The sequence below is a fragment of the Urocampus carinirostris genome, chromosome 11, assembly GCF_059441175.1.
Source record: "Urocampus carinirostris isolate Australia breed hairy pipefish chromosome 11, RoL_Ucar_1.0, whole genome shotgun sequence".
Taxonomy (NCBI): domain Eukaryota; kingdom Metazoa; phylum Chordata; class Actinopteri; order Syngnathiformes; family Syngnathidae; genus Urocampus; species Urocampus carinirostris.
In genome coordinates this window covers 127,728-150,225 of record NC_142359.1, presented here as the reverse complement: position 1 = coordinate 150,225, position 22,498 = coordinate 127,728, and the positions used below count along the sequence as shown (strand labels likewise).

General features: G+C 40.9%; 1 protein-coding gene and 2 non-coding genes across 5 annotated transcripts; all 3 read right to left on the bottom strand.

Moving 5' to 3' along the window:
• Positions 1-12,616: 12,616 nt before the first annotated feature.
• slc25a3a (solute carrier family 25 member 3a) lies at positions 12,617-21,261 on the bottom strand. 3 transcript variants are annotated; one of them, XM_088347533.1, is made up of 8 exons: positions 21,106-21,261; positions 20,578-20,741; positions 19,230-19,354; positions 16,203-16,382; positions 15,926-16,107; positions 15,421-15,593; positions 14,475-14,585; positions 12,617-13,053 (listed from the first exon to the last, which is right to left on the bottom strand). In XM_088347533.1, exons 2-8 carry the CDS (start codon positions 20,711-20,713, stop codon positions 12,896-12,898), a joined length of 1,065 nt encoding a protein of 354 aa, XP_088203659.1. In that variant the 5' UTR covers positions 20,714-20,741; positions 21,106-21,261; the 3' UTR covers positions 12,617-12,895. The 3 variants fall into 3 exon arrangements, with proteins under 3 accessions (XP_088203659.1, XP_088203658.1, XP_088203660.1); XM_088347532.1 differs by lacking the exon at positions 19,230-19,354 and adding an exon at positions 17,831-17,955; XM_088347534.1 differs by lacking the exon at positions 19,230-19,354 and adding an exon at positions 17,831-17,955 and having other exon boundaries at positions 20,578-20,738; positions 21,106-21,255.
• On the bottom strand, positions 14,238-14,442 carry LOC148356111 (small nucleolar RNA SNORA53). The gene has a single exon (XR_015852161.1). It is a non-coding gene; the product is annotated as a small nucleolar RNA SNORA53 (small nucleolar RNA).
• LOC148356110 (small nucleolar RNA SNORA53) lies at positions 15,684-15,887 on the bottom strand. The gene has a single exon (XR_015852160.1). It is a non-coding gene; the product is annotated as a small nucleolar RNA SNORA53 (small nucleolar RNA).
• Positions 21,262-22,498: the final 1,237 nt, after the last annotated feature.

Sequence of the window (22,498 nt, the reverse complement as noted above, 5' to 3'; positions counted from 1 at the left end):
ATTCATGGTACCCGTGGCTCAGGAAGTCATGTATTTTGATACATTTTGAAAATTCCTCTATCTTTATCTCGTTTTTCACCTCCTAGAAAAATAAAATTAAAATGAGAATAAATGAAATTCCAGTGAAACAAAAGTCGATTTAATCTATTTCTGTACTTTTGTTTTGAAAAGAAAAATGTAATTAAAATCCACAAAATGATGTGGAATATTTTTTACACTATTATATATATATATATATATCTCATCTCATCTCATTAGCCGTACCGCTTATCCTCAGTAGGGTCGCGGGGGGGCTGGAGCCCATCCCAGCAATCATCGGGCAGTGGGCAGGGGACACCCTGAACTGGTTGCCAGCCAATCGTAGGGCACACAGGGACAGACAACTCACTCGCTCATTCACACCTAGGGACAATTTGGACCGGCCAATTCACCTGAAATGCATGTCTTTGGAATGTGGGAGGAAACCGGAGTGCCCGGAGGAAACCCACGCAAGCACGGGGAGAACATACAAACTCCGCACAGAAAGTCTGGAGCTGGATTTGAACCCACGACAGGTTCCCATGACATGAACTGTGCCGCACAAGCGCTAACCACTGCGCCGCCGTGCTGCCCCATATATATATATATATATATATATATATATCATTTTTTTTGTAGTGCATCTTTAACAGCTTCATCAAACAAGATATATTTAATATATTTCCCTACACTGTACTACATCATGAGTTTATGAAAAAAAAAATGTGATTTGTTATGTGATTTCTAGTGGACCCAAAGGCAAGGAAGCAGGAAAAGGCAAGATGCTCAAAAACAGGTGTCATTTTTTTAAAAACAACAAGAATACTGTGAGAACTGAAAAACAAAAAACAAACCTCACAGAGCAGGATGGACGGATCTGCATAAGATGGTGATGATATTCAATGTTGTTCACGCCTGGGGGTGCGGAATGTCTTTCGAGGAAGAAAAATGCAAGTCAACAAAACCAAAAGTGCTGAGGCCAGCGTTTCATGGCCTTTTCACATCTAGGGTAACTTACCCGACTCACTGTGAAAGATTGGATGTCATCGCTAAGTTCCTTTCTTATTTTCTTGGGCGGACAGACACACAAAGAAACAGATTATATATATATATATATATATATATATATATATATATATATATATATCCCAAATGAAACCATGTAGTTAAGAAAAAGGAACACCCAATTCTCGTGCATCCGTACTTCCCCTGAAAGTTAGGTCGATGATATTGACTTTGAGAGGCTGAGCTGCTAAAGCTGAATCCATTTCATAAATGTGAAACCTCCAGCGTGGAAAAGTTCTCGGGTCCGGTCAACTCCGAGGACCTCTCCCGGTAGGCCGGCACCAGAGCAGAGAAGGCCGAGGAGCGACTCCGCTTCTCGAGTCTTCTTAGGAGGAACAAGCTGAAGGAGAAGCCGCTGGATAAATTCTACAACGCCACCAACGTACTGCGTCACAGCGAGCAGAGTGCAGAGGATCACAAACACAGCCCAAAATATCAGCGGCTGCTGCCTGCCCAGCCTGGAGGACATTGCCAGCTCTCGCTTCCTCAGCAGAGCGAACACGTCCCGAAAGACTCGTCAGAGCCCGGTACCCTTTTTTTCCAACTGCTACGGTCGGGCCCACGGTTCAGATCCCACAAAAACCGGCGGACAAACACCTGGGGGAAAAGCTTCTACCCCAAAGCTGTAAGCGCACTAAAGTGCAGTTGTGAAACACAGTTTTGAGTGTAATACCCCAGTTTCAAAGTGCTATACCCCGTTTTCAAGTGCATTACCTCTGTTTTCAAGTGCAACACCCTGGTTTTCAGAGCAATGTACCAGTTTTAAGTGTAATACCCCAGTTTTAGGTGTTTTACATCACAGTTTTTAAGTGCAATACTCCAGTTTTAAAATGCAATGCCTTGGTTTTTAATTGCAATAACACGGTTTTTAAGCACCATTCCCTAGTTTTGAGTGCAATGCCCCAGTTTTAAAGTGCAATACCCTCATTTTAGGTGTAATAATCCAGTTTTAAAGTGCAATACCTCCGTTTTAATTGCAATATCCCGGTTTTTAAGTGCAACACCCCAGTTTTGAAGTGTAATATCCAAGTTCTAAAGAGCAATACCTCAGTTTTTAATTGCAATGCCTCGGTTTTTAATTGCAATATCCCGGTTTTTAAGTGCAATACGCTAGTTTTGAGTGCAGTACCTGAGTTTTAAAGTGCAATACCCCAATTTAAGTGCGATAGCCCAGTTTTTAAGTGCAATCGCCCAGTTTTTGAGGGGAATTCCTCAGTCCAATTGCAGTTTCCTGGTTGTGCAGTTTTTACTTGAAATGCTTTTGACATCATTCTAAACCAGTCACGTAGAAGACGTATCTTATTGCAGAAAACTTCTTTATTTATTTTTGTACTGTTAAAGGTTTTACATTGTACTGTTTGCTTATTTAGACTCGATTTCATTTTCGTAACTTTGTGCAAATTGAAATTCTTTTGAGTGCAATGCCCCAAATTAAAATTCTTTCAGTCGTCCCGTGACTGTTACGGTTTTAAAGGCAATATCCCGGTTCGAGTGCAATATTCTGGTTTCGAATAGTTCTTATCTCAGATGTAAATACTTTATATTAGAGCTCACACAGGTTCTATTTTTTTCAATTCACGAGTTTTTATATTGCACATTCGTCTGCCAAGCGAAGCGCAACCGGAATCTCCTCGTGGGAATACGATGATAACGAAGGGGATTCTGATTCCACGCCACCAAAGTCTCAGTAAAAAAAATTTTGACCTGATCACGGCGGCGCTTGAGGGAAATATTTTACCCAGCATGCCCCGCTGAAGCTGGCGGGCGGTGACATCAGCCAATGGGACCAGCGGCTCCAGCTTCTCTCCCGTCCAATGGGACGACGGGGTGCTCGTGAGTGAACGGGCCCCACCGACGGGATGCACGGGGACCTCCGGCGTGCGGGTTCCGAGACCCACGCCTTCCCGGCATGAAGAGAAAGGATCGGAGTGGGAAGGAGGCGGAGCTTGCGCGCTCTTACATAACAAGACAAAAGGGCCGCGGCGGGAGGCCTCACCCTATTCTTTTCGGTCTTTCGGAGTCACGCCGAAGGAATTGTGTCGGCGACTCTTGAAACGAAGGGATCCTTCAGATGCCGAGGTCTCCAAAATGCTGCCCGCGGGCACCGGAGTGGCCCCGAAAGACAGTCGAGGCGCCCGCAATCCTCTTTTATGGTTGACTGAGTCTATTCAGCCCTATTTTTAATCAGTAACTTGGTAATAGCGTGATAACTATTTTACAAATATAAATCCATAAATTCCAGGTGACAGGCTTCACGGCCAAAAACATATATTGATCGTTATTTTTGAGCAATTCATTAAGAAAATTAGATTCTATTTGTGTATTAAACACATTGACTTATTTATCTTTTATTGATTTATTTTCTAGGAAATACAACAAGCCAAATTCAAATTCATAGGTTTTCGAGCAAATAAGCAAAAACATTTTTTAGCTAGCTCTCCGGATACCTTTTTAGCTGGCTATCGTCCTCCATTTCTACTTTTTCATATTTTGCAAGCTATCTAGCCAACATTTGATCTTTTCTTGCCAGTTATCAAGCTAAAGGTTGTCCTCCTTTCGAGCTAGCTTTTCGAATCTTTCTATCTGGCTGTTGAGTTGGCTTTTTACTCCTTTAGCTAGCTATCCTGCTACCTTTCAGCTTTGTAGCAAACTCTCTACCTTTTTAGCTACTTAGCAAACTGTCTAGCTAGCTTTTTACCATTATTTTTTTTTGACATGCGATCTCGCTAACGTTTTATCTTAATTCGTTAACTGTTGTCCTCCTTTTTAGCTATCTTTTTTCAATCTTTTTATCAGACTATTGGGTTGGCTTTTTGCTCTTTTAGCTCGCTATCCTGCTACATTTTAGCCTCGTAGCTAGCTATTGTCCTACATTTCTACATTTTTATATTTTGCACGCTATCTAGCTTACATTTAATCTTTTCTTGCTAGTTATTAAGCTAAATTTTGGCATCCTTTCTAAACGACTATCTAGCATTCAGGCTATTTTGTTGGCTTTTTAATCCTTTAGCTAACTTCCCTGCTACCTTTTAGCTTTGAAGCTAGCTATCTTCCTACCTTTTTAGCTACTTAGCAAGCTTTCTAGCTAGCTTTTTACATTTTTTTTTTGCATTGCAATCTAGCTAACATTTTATCTTTTTTGTTAGTCTATTAGTTAAATGTTGTCCTCCTTTCTAGCTAACCTTTTTTAACCTTTCTATCTGGCTATTTGTTGGCTTTTTACTCTTTTAGCTGGCTGCCTTTTATTCTTTTCTAGCTAATCATCAAGCTACATTGTAGCTATTTAGCAAGCCATCTAAAGAAGTTGCTATATTAGAAATGCATACGAAAGCGCTAATTGGTAACAAAAAGTAGCTCAATGCTTGAAAACGTTTGGAGACCACTGTTCTCATCAGAGTAAGAAATGATTGTACCCCAAAAAATAGTCTTTGATGATAAATGGGAGATTGTCTGGTCAGAGCAACATTTCATTTTTTTCCTAAATAATGTTTTCAAAACAGTGCAAGCTAGGTTATTTGGTTATATATGGGCGAGGGAAAGAAGTACGCGCAGTGTGTATAGCTCCGCCCCTGCCTACAGCTCACCCAATCAAATTGCTCTAAATGGTTTCCTAGGGCTTTTTGGTGTTTACAGTTTGTTTTGTGGCTTTTCATCATAAATAGACCAAATATACAAAATATACAAAATTACAAAATAAAAAAAAATAAAAAAGGAAAATAAAATAGAAGAGAATAGAAGGCCTTAATTTTCTTTACACAAAGTGTTTTAGTGGTTGAAGTCACTTCTAATAATTAAAACCTGGTAATAACATAGCAATAACATAAGTTCTTATTTTTTTTTAACGGTCAACCATTTCGATATACAATCGGCAACCAAAAGTAGGCGAGGAGACCCCTGCTCTAGAACGATACGAGTTGCAGTCTGGAATGCCGCAAGGCTTTCAAATGGATGAATGGACGCATGAATGCACGTTTGATCCCCTTTGTACTCGTTAACCCTTTCCTTTGTCGGCCCGCGAGAGCCTCCGACGAGCAGCCGAGCGTACAACGGGCAAAATCCAGGCCCGAAATAACGGCTGTTGAATGCTAATCGAGTCCACTCGGAAAACATCTTTCGCGAGGTGTCGGACGGACCCAAATGCAGAACACGAGGGGACGGGATACAAGGGATGTCATCAAACGCTTCTCGGGGGACGTTTATTCAACAGCGACTCGACCTTTACTGGCGAGAAAGGGGTACGGAACTGCTGAGGAGATCTTGAGAGGGAGGCTTGCGGTGGGAAACTAGAGAGGGGTTGGTTTGGGGGTGGAGAAAAATATTGAAATTGAGATTCGGTTGTACCTTTTAGAAAGACGCCTTGGATGCATGGAACAAAGAGGGAACTGAAAAAGGTGGTTTGAGTGGCAGGTCTTGGTGTGGGTGAACTTGGAACAAGGAGGGAATTAAAGGAGCTCGTGAGAGGAAAAGCTTGCATTATAGAAAAGCATTATAATGCACGTGGGATTAAAAAAGAGCTACAGTTGCAAAAATGATAATAATAATAATAATAATAATTTCCTTTGTACAGGGAGTGCAGAATTATTAGGCAAATGAGTATTTTGACCACATCATCCTCTTTATGCATGTTGTCTTACTCCAAGCCGTATAGGCTCGAAAGCCTACTACCAATTAAGCATATCAGGTGATGTGCATCTCTGTAATGAGAAGGGGTGTGGTCTAATGACATCAACACCCTATATCAGGTGTGCATAATTATTAGGCAACTTCCTTTCCTTTGGCAAAATGGGTCAGAAGAGGGACTTGACAGGCTCTGAAAAGTCAAAAATAGTGAGATATCTTGCAGAGGGATGCAGCACTCTTAAAATTGCCAAGCTTCTGAAGCGTGATCATCGAACAATCAAGCGTTACATTCAAAATAGTCAACAGGGTCGCAAGAAGCGTGTAGAAAAACCAAGGCGCAAAATAACTGCCCGTCAACTGAGAAAAGTCAAGCGTACAACTGCCAAGATGCCACTTGCCACCAGTTTTGCCATATTTCAGAGCTGCAACATCACTGGAGTTCCCAAAAGCACAAGGTGTGCAATACTCAGAGACATGGCCAAGGTAAGAAAGGCTGAAAAACGACCACCACTGAACAAGACACACAAGCTGAAACGTCAAGACTGGGCCAAGAAAAATCTCAAGACGGATTTTTCTAAGGTTTTATGGACTGATGAAATGAGAGTGAGTCTTGATGGGCCAGATGGATGGGCCCGTGGCTGGATCGGTAAAGGGCAGAGAGCTCCAGTCCGCCTCAGACGCCAGCAAGGTGGAGGTGGGGTACTGGTATGGGCCGGTATCATCAAAGATGAGCTTGTGGGGCCTTTTCGGGTTGAGGATGGACTCAAGCTCAACTCCCAGTCCTACTGCCAGTTTTGATGGTCCCTCATCAAATGTGAGATTTACAAGGAGGGAAAACAGTACACCTCTCTGAACAGTGTCTGGGAGGCTGTGGTTGCTGCTGCACGCAATGTTGATCGTGAACAGATCAAAACACTGACAGAATCCATGGATGGCAGGCTTTTGAGTGTCCTTGCAAAGAAAGGTGGCTATATTGGTCACTGATTTGTTTTTGTTTTGTTTTTGAATGTCAGAAATGTATATTTGTGAATGTTGAGCTGTTATATTGGTTTCCCTGATGAAAATAAATAATTGAAATGGGTATACATTTGTTTTTTGTTAAGTTGCCTAATAATTATGCACAGTAATAGTCACCTGCACACACAGATATCCTCCTAAAATAGCTAAAACTAAAAAAGCCCCACTCCAACTTCCAAAATATTCAGCTTTGATATTAATGAGACTTTTGGGTTCATTAAGAACATGGTTGTTGTTCAATAATAAAATTAATCCTCAAAAATACAACTTGCCTAATAATTCTGCACTCCCTGTATTGTCATTCTTTGTAACAATGTACACAGAACGAAATGTCGATACACCTGACCCGTTGTAGCGAGCCGATGCAGCCGCAGCCAACAGAGGGCGCCGCCATTTTACCAATGTTATAAGTCTTAGGTATGACTCGGCCGAGGCGCGAATACATTTAAATGTTTAAAGAATATTTCGTAGAACCTAAATGAGGACATCTGGTTTCACCACAAAAAAATAAATGGTCATCGTGTTGTCCTCACTCACTCAACAAAAAAAGAAAAAAAACTCTGTATATTCCCCTTTTTTTCCTTAAATCAAAATGACCAGCAAAACCCAAACTGCAGCAAGTACCGTATACACTTGCATATAATTAAGATAGACGATTTAAAATATTAATAAAGCGAGGGACCTTACTATCAATCATTTTTAAATGATGTAGTTAAAGACTAAAAGACTAGTAGAAAAGCCAAAAATATAATATTTTCAAACCATGTAGCGCAGTTTCTAGCTGCCCACCGTTTTCATATTCAGCAATCACCGCTTTCCCTTCCTTTAATACGAACTCTCTCCATTATCAAGGGCAGAAAAGGGAAAGACAACCCACAAAATCACAATGAAAAGAGATGTGGCCCCTCTTAAACGCTGGGATCGACTGAGGAGCTAAAAGAGATGGAGCAGGGCGCCGTCGCCATCTACTGTCGAGGAGTGTAATCGACCCTCTTAGCATTAAGGAACGGGCCTGCGGGGTGCGAAAAGACAGGTCCGCGACCCACTTTTGGCTCCCGAGCCACCGGTTCACAAACACCGCACCCTACTTTTATACGGAATAACACCTCATCCTAAAAGCGGCGTATACGGCTAGCAAACTATCCTTCGCGTCTCTGGCGGAAACCCGGCGTACTTTTGCGGGGTTTTTTTCCGCAAACGCGCGGCGTATTTTCTTCAACGGCGTCACGGCGACGACCCAAATGGCTCCCATTTGCCGTGACCCCCCCTTTCGCCGGCAGACCCCGCTGGGCTAGCGCTAAGGCGCGCGGCATACAAAGTGGCTACTTTAGGAGCTAGCAAATGGATTTGTCATCGCGTTGCCGTACGGAAGCGGACGACGTACCGTGACCCCGGGCCGAGCGCGTTCCCATTTAATGATGCCCACGGCGAACCGCGCCAGCGTCTTTACCGGTTTTCCATACGTGGCATTAGCGGGGGGACATTTTAGGTTTAGGGTGGGCAAACTACGGCAGGCGGGCCACTCGCGGTCCCGCCGGCCCTCTTCGTCCTTCCCGCCAAACAAAAAAATGGGCAAACTATAATGAAGAAATATAGAATAGTAAACAGAGTACTAACAATAAAAAGTGTTTTTTTTTTGGTGCCAACTTTGTCACCAAAATACTACAAAATTAAGTATCTAACCGAGTGCTTAAATACAAGGACCTAAAACATATTTGTGTCCTCGTTCTGATAATACGATAGAAAATGCCACAAAAATACTATTACAGTAACACTGTGATGCAAAATTACAAAGACAGAAATATTGCAACAGAAATACAACAAAAATATAACTACAGTTATATTAAAGACACTACAAAATACTACAAAGATAATCGTAAGGAAATACTTAAACAAAAATACCACGACAGTAACACTATGATACAAACACCTTGCTACATATACATGACTACAGAATTACTACAAAAATACAACTACAGTAATAGTAAAAATGCTAAAAACATACCAGTATAGAAATACTTCTACAAGACTATCACGATAGTAACACTATAATATCAAAACACGGCTACATAAATATTACAACAGAAATACTCCAAAAATATTTTTACAGATATATTATGACATAGTACAAAAATACTACAATAATAGTATAGATATACTACAACAAATGTGCTCTGGAAATGCTACAAAAATACTACTTTGGAAATACTACAAAATACTTTATTTGAAAAGTACTGTAATACTATGAAAACAATTCTACAGAAATACTACAAAAATACAACTAAAGCAAGAACACAAAAATACTAAATATACACAACTACGAATCTACGAATGACATAACACTAAAAACCCTCCAAAAGTGCTACAAAAACTACAGAAATATTTGAAATATATCTACATAAATACAACTACAGTAACACTACAGATATTTTACAAAAAATCGACTACAGAAGTCCTACGAAAACAGTATTGCAAAAATACGACAACGTGGTGCTCGGAATCAAATGGACTGAACCATTTCAACCATTAGCTTATCCTGTCCTTTCTTATGGGAGTTTTTTAAAAATGCTCTAATTCTTGGGAGTGATTGGGTTCAACTTGAGCACCCCTTACATGCTTACTTTTAAGGAGGAAAAAAACCAAAGCACATAAATGCTCTTTAGAAGCGTTTTCATGATTGTCTTGTCAATGTGGTACAGAGGCTAGTGTGTCATTCCACGCACTGCCACCTACCGGTCAAATACAGAATGCCTCCAAGTGGTACAAAAAAACTCACTGAGGGGGAAAAAAATCCCATTTATTTGACCAGTAAGCAAAAATACATGAACTATCATACTGCTGTATCTTTATAAATATAAGAAGAAATGTGTATTTGGAATCCCCTTTCAGGTGGCGCCATGTTTGTCCGCCATCCTACCGCCACGGTGGACCTCGCTCGTACCAGACAACAGTGCCATCGAGTGGCCAAATACAGCACTACACATTGGGGTCTTAAATCGTGTATAGATCCCTAGATAATAATAATAATTTCCTTTGTATTGTCATTCTTTGTAACAGTGTACACAGAACGAAATGTCGATACACCTGACCCGTTGTAGCGAGTCGATGCAGCCGCAGCCAACAGAGGGCGCCGCCGTTATAGCAATTAGGTATGTCTCGGCCGAGGCGCGAACCAGCGAACACCCAGTCTCAAAGCGGGCACACTACCATCTAGGCTACTGATGTCTCAGAGACATCAAATACATCTGAATATTTAGTTTTTAAGATTCAATTCCAACTCTAGGCAAAAGCTAATTCTTCAGCACATTTTACTGTGTGCCCTTCGGTGATTTGGTGAAATCTCTAAAACCTTTATCAAAATACTTACAATTTCTCTCCCCCCCATAGTGACTTAACATTCAGGCCCATTTTTATCCCAAATCACGGTGTCAATACAAGAGAGCACTTTTTGAAAATGTCATGAGAAGGATAGAGATGTATTTACCTTGGGCGCAAAAGCCTCCAGGTGCTAGGCTGGGGTTTTCATCTGTTGACAGTTTGTTCTGTGGGTTTTCACATTATAACAAGTCTCTGAAGTTCTCTTAACGTTAGCATGTCAAACAGTTGAAGACGGTAAGTGTCATGGCATCCCAACCGTGACGTTCCCTCTTAAGTACCCGAGTGCAGAGCCGACCTGAGACTTCATGGGGCCCTAAGCAAAATGGGATCGGATCATTTGCATACCTACTAGAACCCATTCCATGTTGTACTCCAGGAGTGAGTAGGGGGCCGCACTGGGTCCAAAAGTTTTGGCCAAGGGACCGACCTTGGAAAAAGATATCCATGCAGACATTTCCATGACGTAATTCTCTTGAACTGGTCTCACCAAATTGGTTTTGAAACCATCGCAATTAAAGTTCATCAAAATATAAGGTCCCTGTTTTAAGCAATTTATTTGATATTTAGTTTAAGGGTTACACTAGTTGTACGTTTTTCAAGTATTTTAGTATATCTGTCGTCAGATTTTTGTTGAAGCGCAGTCGTGTTTTGAAGCATTACTGAAGTTTTTGGTACCGTTACTGCAGTTGTTTTCTTGGTAGTTTTTCCATAGTAGTAACATCTTAGTATTTCTGTAGTATTTTTGTTGTATTACGATCGTAGATATTTTGTTGTATGTCTGTAGTCTTACAGTACTAACAATTTTAGTATTTTTGTACTGGCTTTGTTGTATTCTTGCTGTATCCGTTGTAATAGTATTTCTGTAGCAATAATTTTCTGGTGTTTTGTATTATGAAGTGGTACTTTTGAAGTATTTCTAAAGCAGTATTTTAGAAATATTTTTTTTTCTTAAATTTTGAAGTTTTTACATTGTATTGTCATATTTCTCCCGTAGTTGTTTTTGTAGTAATTATCGAGTAATATCTCTATAGTATTTTGTATCGTACTATTTCTCCTTTTCCAGTGGAAATCAAAATAAAATAAGTCGTCCCTGTTTTTATGCACTTTATGTGATAGTTTTGCAGTATTTCTGTCCAAGTTTTGTTGTAGACACACGAAAGTGACAATAGGCGCAAAGTCTGCTTCAAGTAGCCGCTTAGTTTGCCTATGCCTTCGTGTCACAAAACATGCTTTTGGATGTGTTTTTCTTAACTGTTATCAGAATGTATCTTACTGCATTATGTGTTCTGTGTAGCACTATTTAGTTACTCTATATAACATGCTAAAGTGGGCATTTGCACGTCACACTGGGTATTTGTATATTGGATTCTTTTGGCTTTATTATTGTATTGTTCTCAGCTCAGGGATGCTGCTGGAAATGTGAATTTCCCTTAGGGGATGAATAAAGTATCTATCTATCTATGTTGAACTATTAGAGACTGATACTGAAACCCAATGTGAAAAAAATCCTTGGCAAAAAAAGACCGATTTCATCAGCAAAATACATTTAAGACATACTTTCCTTGAAATTGCTTTCATTTATAGATAATCAAAGTTCATGTAATATCAGGTTCAATGGATATATCCATTGATAGTGGTAAAGGAAGTAGATACTATTAATATTACTGATACCTTAAAAAGGCTTGCATGAAATATCTTGTTTTTGATATCTCACTGGGTTAAAACGCTACGTATCATCTTAATCATACAAGGACAGATTTGTTTAAAAGCAAGCTTTTGGGAATGTGAATACTTCATATTGTAGTTTTTTAATCCCATACGAACTGATATCGAAAGAACACCTACTCCTCGTCCTAATCAATTCCTGAAAACGGTTAACCCTCAGAGTCATTCCAGGCCTCAACTGAATTTGTGCCCGTGTACTTCCATTTGCATTTTGATCTGCATTTTGGCGCCTGTCCCTAAAACACGTTTGAACCATCTTTGATTTGAGGTCATTCGACAGTTTTTGCCACTTAGCAGGAAAGCTCACTATAGAAAAACTTTCAACTGGCCACCTTCACCAATATATGTGCCTTAAGCATGGAACAAATGACCAGTTTTGGGTTCCAATGAAACAAGAGCGGCCAAATATGTGCACCTATCTACATTTGTTTAATAGACACTTTCTACAAACCTTATACACGTCACTTTACTATATACAAATTGCTGACCCAAACAGGCAATGAAACCACAAGAATATACTAGCTGTTCCAAGGGGGAAAAAAACTATGGATAACTGTTGTTTTTTTTTTTTTTAATTCCATATATTGTGTTATCTGTTGTAAGCTGCTAGTACAAACAAAAATCAATATAAGCGAGGACTACTTTTGATGAGACAGCCTCACGGTGCCAAACTTTACGGGCATCACCGTCATTTGACAGCACTATCAACGCAGGATTTCGAGATCATTTTGTGGACTTTGTTTGCTCTTAAATTGGTGGATTTGGCTTCGTGGCAAACGAATGAAAATAAACCTTCCCGAGGAAATCTTTTTAATTTGGTGACAGCGGGGAAAGAAAAAAGAATCAAACAAGTGTTTTACACCAAGGAATATTGTTTGTCCATCTTTCAAAGAGCAAAGACGGACAAGACCGGTATATCGGTAACTTCATTCTGTCTATGAAATATACATGATCGTCGCAACCCCATTTGTTGAAACAACTGGACCGAGGGCATAAATATAGAAGACCGCTTTCCGCACCAAACTCGAGCGGGGAAAGGAGTCGTCGTCTTTAAACGGCCACTCGGGACCCATTACTCCACGCCGAGCTTCTTCTTCAGGGACTCCGGCATCTCGGGGGGAGGCGGGCGAGGCAGACGGAAGTACACCTTGACCGAATCGTAAATGAACCACTGCAAGGCCGTCAGGGTACCGATCATGATGATACGGGCCACCAAACCCTTCCATACGCCTGCGCACAACAATGAGACACAAATCAGTTTGCCGTCATTCCGGACGACAAGCCGCACGATACGACGCGTCTATTTCCCCCCGACAAAGTAAAACATTGTTCCGCCTTTAGGACGCTCGTCCCTCAGCGCTCGATATAAATTAAATTGGTATACGAGGGATCGTGACAAAAACATTCTTGAAACAAAACTCGATTTAGTGCAGCGACTACCATCTAGATGCCCGAAATATCACAACAGACTGTAGACACGCAGAAGAGTTCAACTCATCTTAAGCTTTGCCGCCCCTTGGGCGTACGACAAAGTCATAGAAAACCAAGTAATGCCACTACTACATGAAAAAAAACCATTAGACATGCCAACACTAGTGACAAATTTGGAGGGGTACGCAATCATTATCAGGCTGACAGTTATCAAGACTGATAACAGCCTAATGACTCGAGTTTTAAGCCCGATTAGGAAAATTATACCCAATGATGAGTCACTAACAGCCACACTTAGGTAATCAAATTCCAAGAATTTATGTATGATTTTTAAATGCAGTAGTAGAGCTTGGTTTCCTCTCCATCACTTTGGCTAGGTTGCCACGGCCTGATGCTCAATTTTTGGGGTGGAATCCAATTTTTGTTGAGATCTTTCACATTTCAAACTAAATACAACTTCATCTCCAGCGTGAACACCACACGACTGTACCGCATGCACAGGAAAGGACACGTGGCATCACACACAATGCGCTCGTGTTTGCAGATGTACTCATGGATGTTAACAGCGGGCCGCCACCTCCCGGCCCCCAAATATTAATTTCAATCCAAATCCTCAATTTTACCCCATTGAATTCAGTTTTTGTGGTGGGATTTGAATTTAAATACTCTAGATGTGTGCCGTTTGAAAAGACTTTATCAGATTAAATACAGGCCACGCATGCGCAAAAAAGCATACAAAAAAAACTAAGAAGAAAAATAAGGATTTCCCGGCAGTGTGAACCTAGCCTTTGTCGTGTGCACAAGGCACGGGCGGATTGAAGATCGACCCCACGGCTCTCCATGTCTAAAAGCTGTGTCTTTACGGGCTTCTGAATTTAAGTCAGTAAAGTACATCAGTTTTGTTTCGAGAATATTTTTGTCGCACGTGTTCGTATATGGTACAACATTGCCTTCTAACGGTATTTTGTTCAGTGCCCTGAAAAAATGTCCGTCCACCGGGCTAGCAACACTGGTTGGGTTCCTGTCTGATAAGGACAGGCTTCCCAGTGGTGCAGTTGGGCCGGGAGACAGGTATAATGCTCTTACACGCCAATGACTCAAACACCTCCAACAGAACAGCCAGAAAGCTGCCGAGGGGCCGCGCCCAAGGGCACAGCGCCCTCTAGAGGTGGCTCTAAGGAACGTGTAGATGAGAAACCCTTTCCAGCCTCGATACTGACCTCTGGGTCCAAGTTTCTTTAAGACCTGGGCAGCGGTGCTTCCCTTTTCCTTGTTCAGCACGGACACCACAGAATCAGCAGGGTGGGACACGATGGCGCAAAAAACACCAGCTGGACACACAGAAATTTCATGAATTACTCAAACGGGATTGGGAAGAGGGGAAGAAAACATCACACCAAAAGATGGCCATCTCCATTGTGGTGCCTGCAGGCACCATCTAGGCCCCTAACAGCATCGGAGTAGCTCGCGGACCAGCTTTGAAAATACCTCGCCAGTGATTTTTCAGGATATTTAATTTCTAAATGGCATGCGAAATCATTGACGTGATCGGTGTCTTTGAAAACTATGGTTTAAGGGCTTATTTGAACCCTGCTACCAATAATTACAACCGGATAAAAAAAAAAAAAAAGTTTTTTATTTTGGGAATGCATTTCCTACCAGAAGCCCTCCGCGCTAATCAGTAACAAAAAAAACGTAGTTCAAAAAAGTAGGCGACACCTGTTCTAGTTATACAAGAGTAAATGTGATCATATTCAGTTTTTTAAAATATTTTCCTGATATACTAAAATTATATTTGTTTTTCTCTTGAAATATATTACAACTGTATTTTTATTTAGGGGTTATGACATCTTATCATCACAATTACAATTTCCAATTATTTTTAAATTGATTAAACAACTGTTTAGATCAGGGGCCCCAAACCTTTAAGCAAAGAGCTACATTTTGTTATCAGTTAGCTTAAAGGCCATCCAGTTTTGTATACATTTCTTAATTTATCATTATTATTACTATGTTGTTAATATGTAAAAAGAACTCATCTAAATAGGTAAACCACAAATACACAACCTTCAACTTCCGACACACTCACTCAGCTGTAGCTAGATCTAACAACCAGGTTAAGATGAGTGATCAACAGTTGTAACGAGGAAAGTAAAAGTCAATTACCGATGTAACCGGCGACAAAGGTGACCACCAGTTGCTCAGATTTGGTGCACTCGCTGCGGGGCTTGGGAACCACGTACTTGTAGAGCATTTCCACCGTGCGCTCGAAGCAGGCGAATTTCATCATGGTGTAAGGGATCTGCCGCATCCAAAGAGGTACCACACCCTTGTAGAAACTACAAGGTCAAAACAATGACGCGAGTAAACCACCAAACAGAATTCAGATAAAGAATGAGTACAGAGTATTTCTTTAACAGGCAAAAGCAAATGTCCGTTCCTCAAGCACGCATCGCCGGTTTATGAGCCGTTTGAAGCAAACGAGTCCGCCAGCGTTGCAGATAAGCCGAGAAACAGGGAGATTATTCTCACACGCCAATGACTCAAGCACCTCCGACGATACAGCAAAAAAGCTGCCGGGGGTCTCTGCTCAGAGCAGAGTGCCCCCCAGAGGTGGATCTAAGGAACGTGTTTTCTACGCAGCTTCCTACTAAGAAAAGACGCCACTTACGCCCAGATGCCCTCCTCGGAATACATCTTGGGGACGCACTCTCGAAGGGTGTTTGCGTAGCCCGGCTGAGTCTGGATACGCACTTTGACAGCCTCCATGGGAGCCAGGGCGATGTCGGCAAAGAACTCTGCGCTGGCCGAGGCGGCGAGGTAAAGCGAAGTTCTCCACATGTAGGAATTCTCCTAAGGTGCAAATACAGTGGCATGAAGCCGACGAAAACGGGTCATTCTGGAGCTTTCTTTAACACGAATTCGAGTAAAACAGACATGGTACTCGCCTCTCCGATAAGGTCACTGTAAAAGATCTTAAACACTTCATAGAAGCCAAACTTGCAGAGACCCTGCATGGAGTAGCCAATAAAGGTAGGCGCCCAGCCCTTTGCCAAGCCTCGGACGCCGTCCTCCCTCACAGTCACGGAAAAGCCATTTCCGATGCTCTTATACTTGTTTGGGTCCACCTACAAAAACAAACAATATCGTAAGGACCATGCCATCGATTGTTTTCCTTAAACTCTTTCCCTCACCTTAAAATTTGTATTTCCAAGAATGCGCAAGTATTTTAAATGGGGCTGACAATTTAGAAATGTTTCTCAAGTAGAGGTCGACTGATTATCGGAATCGATATTTGACCGATATTGGCTATTTTTTATTCAGCGGGCTGCTATTTAAGCCACGAATAAAAGCAGAGCTTTCCCTACCTTGCTCCTTGCTTTAACTCCTCCCCTTCCCCCGTTGCTTCAATATACAGGTAAGTCACATGTCAAATTTTATTTATCAGAAAAAAAAAACAACTAGGAGGCATGCAAGTTTCTATGTACATTTATACAAGTTACTGTTAAGCCTATTTTTTCCCTGCAATGCTAATTTTTGGTTTAAGTGAAAGAATAATCGTGTTAAAATTCTTATTTACAATAAAAGGTCTCAAACAATTAATGTTGTATATTTTAATAAATATTTCACAAATCTTTTTGCATTGTGAAAGTTTCTTGTGGCAATTTCCAAGCTTTTACAGCAAACGAATATCGGCTCCAAAAATCGGTTATCGGCACCCTTCATATGAATAATCAGTAAAACCCATATCGAACGATCTCAAATGTGGGGCGCCACGCAAGTAGGCAAAGTGGGCTGTGAGATTGCAGGGTCTGAGTTTGGTGTGCCGCAGAAACTCAAAAAATGTAAGTCTTCAAATTATTTTGGGTATGTTGCATACAATATTTTTAGACGGTGACAATTTTAAGTTCTTGTTTTACCCCTCAATAAGTTGAATAACCCAAGTAAAAACATTGCAACAAAATTACCAATTCAGAGATTGTGATGCTTTTGTGTTATCGCATCTATTGACAATTTCAACAAAAACACGACCTACACCGAGTATTTTTGAGGCAATTTTGAATTCGAACGTCTTTATTGTCATCCATATCAATGTCGCTAATCATTGAATGAGTGAAATATTTATTCCGAAAATAAGTCAACTTTTTATGCAAAGAGGTTACTACACAAGGCACTCTAGAGTAAAATACTTAAGAAAAAAAAAAAAAAAACATCCTGCGTGTGGTGTTCCAAGGTTCTCGATGGAAAAACATGCCTCCACTCAAAATAGTTAGAGTAAAAAAGATTCAGAAGAAAAGTTTCAATTATGAGTGGGAAGCTTAGCATGCCAATATTTAGTGTCAAAACATTTGCATATTGCTTGCTACGTTTCAAATTATTTTCTAGCTCCTGGGTAAGGGTTAACTTGCTGAAACAACCAATCATTACAACATTTGTCAGCAGTGGGACAATCGTGCCTCAATCGCAGGCTTCTAAAATACGATTCATTCGGGTTCCAAACTAGCGAGGAGCTGCAAGTTTGAGGAGGGGGTCCCCTTCCGGTTAATGGTCGTCAAGTGTAAATTTCCATACGAACCTGCAGACGACACTTGACAAGGTCGAGCGGTACGACCGCAGTGTGCGTGAGGCCGCAGCTCAGGATCCCCCCAAAGCCGCACAGGGCATAGTACTTTGAGGAGCCAAACTCGCAGCTAACTTCCTCTGTGATCAAAGGGGACAACAAAACATGCAACATGCCAGGGTCACATGCAACACACACGAGACAAAAATAAATCAACACCATTTCAGAGACACATAACAGAAGAGTCTAGTTATATATTATTCAAGACGTTTGACTTGATTGCAATTCCAGAGTTCAAAATATACCTCGTGTTTCCCATACCACGTCAAACCCCGACATGTTACAATTGATGGTCCTCTCATTCCCTTTTGGTTAGTGCGAGTGTTTTTGTTCGCACAGGTTCACAAGAGATTGCGATACGGAGGTCAAAAATTTGTTGTGTGGTTTGTCTTTCAGGGATTCTGTGTTGCTCAACTTTTAAGTTACTTATCACACAAAAAGTTTCAATTAAATGTCCACTTTAAAGTAAAAATATAAAGGCTAGTATAATATAGTACAATCATTTTTATTCATTCAATTCAACTGAATCTTTTTGTTCCATGCGGGGGGACACCCAGGGAACTCTCGACTATCCACCCAGCGGGGTCTCACAACATTGTATGGGAGACAATGTACCGAAAAACGACAACACTCTTAAGATTCTTATTTAAACAGACTCTTCTGTTATTTATGGCTCCCCCAAACATGCCATCATTTGTTGGAACACCAAAAATCTCATGGATAGTGATTTCTTGTCATGGACCACAGTGATGTTTTGAAATGTTAAGACATTTAAATAAGACACTCAAATGTTTGAAATCTACATAAGCTTGCATAACAGTAAACGTATAACAGATCATCAAGCACTTACTAGGTGTGAACTTGAGCAAAGCATCAGTGTAGTCCAAGACATTTACAATAATCATAATCATTCAGTTTGTAGAATCATACATATGCAAAATAAATGGACATAATTGTACCTGACAGGACACCTCTGATTTACCTAAGAGTCCAAAGATTAATTGGGCAAAAACCACTTGCACTGAACCCTAAGCTCCAATCCATATTGGTCCAGCACCAAAAAAAATAAAATGGTAAATGACTGGTCACTGCTTAAGAACGTATTTCATTCCGGTCCCTTTGACCTCACTAGTTAGTTGACCAAAAAGGAAAACCGCGTATGTTCTGTGGGCGTCGACAATCAAGTAGGGGCATGCAGCCATGGAATGATCACTCCCACGATGCATGCTGGATAAGGGGCGAGGGCATCATAAGTGGACCGTGAGCATTTTGTACATGCAAATTCAAAATGGATTCAACAAAACGGGGGTCATGAGCGGTGGGCAAAAACTGACACCGAGCCAAAAAGACAGACCTGCATTCTGCATTTGACCAGATCGAGGGGAACGACCGCTGTGTGGGTTGTGCCACAGCTCAGAATTCCCCCAAAGCCACACAGGACCAAATACTTCTGAGAGCCAAACTCGCAACTGTCCCCCTCTGGAGAAAGAGGTCAGATTTAAAAAGGGAGGGGAAGAATCCATAATATGAAATGAATGGTTTGTGTTCGAAGCACAATGGAAATCCACGGGGTGCTTCTGATCATGTGAAATCCATTCAATGACACGATTTTGAACTTATGAAAAGGATGTCATTTGGGGAAACTTAAGGTATTGTACATACAAATGTTATTTTGAGCTATTCATTCTCAAAAGTAAGAATGACTTCATAAGAATAGATATTTAAAAATATAATTTCACTAAAAGGAAACTTTAAAATAGGTTGGTGTTGCTGAATTTATTCAAATGCTTATTTTTATATACTCCAACCCAGATCAAGGGACATAGCTGAAAATATTTTCACAGGGGCTACGTCACAAAATCTTTGAGAACTACTAGTTTAAAGTGTTGTACATGTTTGTGTTACAATGTACTTTGCAAAGGGCAACTATGTTGTGAGAAAAACAAAGGAACCCGAGCAAATTTCAACCCTTTGACGATGAAGCAGTCTCAACCACTATCGAAAGCTGCACTGGACTTTTTAGCTGCATCCGAGCATGTCCTTGATTTTGTTGGTTTTTCAAGTAAGTAAAAGAACCAACAATAAATATTGGATATAATGTCCCTGAAGAAAAAAAAAATACTGCCTTTGGTGTATTATCGCTTAATAAGGGGAGCATTTGGCGGAAGTTGACAGGTATGCATAATTAACCCCTATGTTGTCACTACGGATATCCAGAAAGCTTAAAAGGGCCGAGCAAAAATACACATAATGGTTCGATTGGGTCACCTGCTGTCTATCATTTATATTCTTCCTTGATCTTTATATCATTTCTTTTCAGTGTCAATACAGCATAAAGCACATTCAAGTGGTCAATAAATGCACACAGTTTCTTTGAAAAGAGTTACAAATCGTAAGATAACGATTGCTGCAAAACATTTTGCCTTAGTTCACACTGGTATAGTAGAAACAAATGTACGGGAAGAACTCCACATGGGTGCCCTTCCTTGTCCTCCATTAGCGGCTTAGCTGTAGAAAGGGCCCAAGGACTTGGAACGCTTAAAAAGCACGATTTGTCGATATCGGGATACGTTACACTGTGTATACTTGCAAGAAGGAGTAAACGTAGTACGGGCCACTAATAAAAAATAAATCAAAGCTTTGCGGATGTTGCCAACACGAAACCTGCAGACGGCCTGCAGAAAGGAGGTTAGATTCTTTACCGTCTGCCGCGGCCGCCGCTGCCAATCGACGTGTTTTCTGTCCGCTCGGCCGCGGTTCCTCGGGTTTGTGAAGTGTGAAGAGGGGGGCGCTGAACGGATTGTTCCGTGCAAGGTGCATCAGAGTAGACGGATACATGGTGCTGCTGCTTGTCGGCGGAACTCTGCTGCAATCGGCAAAACGTGAGCATGAATTGGGTCCGTTCTATTAGTACTTTTAATAATCATGCCACACCCGGGATTCTTCCATTATTGTTTGATTCTAACAATCATGAGCAATGTAACGTGTTCGTCATAAGACTATTACAAGCCCGGGCCTGTTTCATTCCACGCATGCTATCCTAGCTTAAATGCTACACTGCAATGCTAACATGACCGCTACAAGGTGGAACGCTTGTCCTATGTCAAAGAAGGAACCGCGAACGTTAACAAAACGATTTAAGGTGTGGACATTCCGTGAAATGCCAACCGAAAAACAATACAAAGCACGTAGATAACGTAGGGGCATTTTAAAAGACTCGTTTAACTTACTTTGTGTGAGTCTTAAGATGGCGCCTCCGCTCAGCTTCAAACCGGCGGCTCCGAGAGAGAGAGAGGACGACCTCTCCGCAGAGTCTTGTCCTTTCGTGACGTCACCGCTCAGAGGGGAGGGGTTATTTGCGTCTTCTTCGTCATTGACCTTATGCTCAAGAGTTCACCCAGCGGTAAAGGAAAGAATTGCGCCACTTCAATATTGTACTCTATGTAGCGTGTATTAATTCGCACTGCAGTCGGCGATCGGCGGCCCGCGGGCCGCATGCCAAATGGTCAAATTGTAATCAAAATATAAATAATTTACTCATAACAACAAAAATACTACCTCGGAAATACTACAGATGACTCTAAAACAAAGTCAACTTTCATGCTCAAAAACAGTCAAGCCATGTTTTTTTGTATAGCCCTGAATCACTAGGAATCTCAAAGGACCGGATGCATCATTTTGCCTTCATTATAAAAATGAAAAATACCTTAGGAATAATGTACTGTACTACAAAAATACAAAACAGTAATACAATATTATTAAAATATGACAGCAGCTATACTGCAAAAATACAACCACAGTAATATGACATAATAGTAAAGACATAATAATAAAACACTGCTATACTTCAAAAGTACTTCTACAGAAATACTACAAACATTTTACTGATAGCACATTAAAATACTATAGAAATTTAGCAAAAATTACAGAAACATTTTAAAAATACTACCACAAAAATATTACAAAAAGGCAACAGAAATAGTACAATAATCTGATATTAAAAATACTACAAAAATACTAAAATCACTAAATACTATGTAAAACCAATATAAAGATATATATAATGTAGGTGTCTGTATGTTTTCTCATAAATAAAATGAAATATGTGTATGTGGCATGGGTCCCTGGGCCACAATTCTTTAACCCAATGCAGCTAGACTTCAAATAATTGCCCAGTCCTGATTTAGCATCTCCCAGTGGTAGGAAGAAAAATGTATCCCAAAAATAATGATGGGAGAAGGAGTAATAATCTATTATCCATCACATAAACGAGCATCTTCTTAAAAGACTCGTAAGTCAAGAAATTTGTCCCATCCCAGCCATTTTCGAGCAGTGGGCAGGGGACACCCTGAACTGCTTGCCAGCCAATCACAGGGCACACGTGGACAGACAACTCACTCGCTCAGTCACACCTAGGGACAATTTGGACCGGCAAATTCACCTGAAATGCATGTCTTTGGAATGTGGGAAGAAACCGGAGTGCCCGGAGGAAACCCACGCAAGCACGGGGAGAAAATACAAACTCCGCACAGGAAGTCCGGTAGCCGGATTAGAACCCACGCAGGAGGTTCCCACGACCTGAGAACTGTGCCGCACGTATGTATTTTACATAGTGGAATCCTT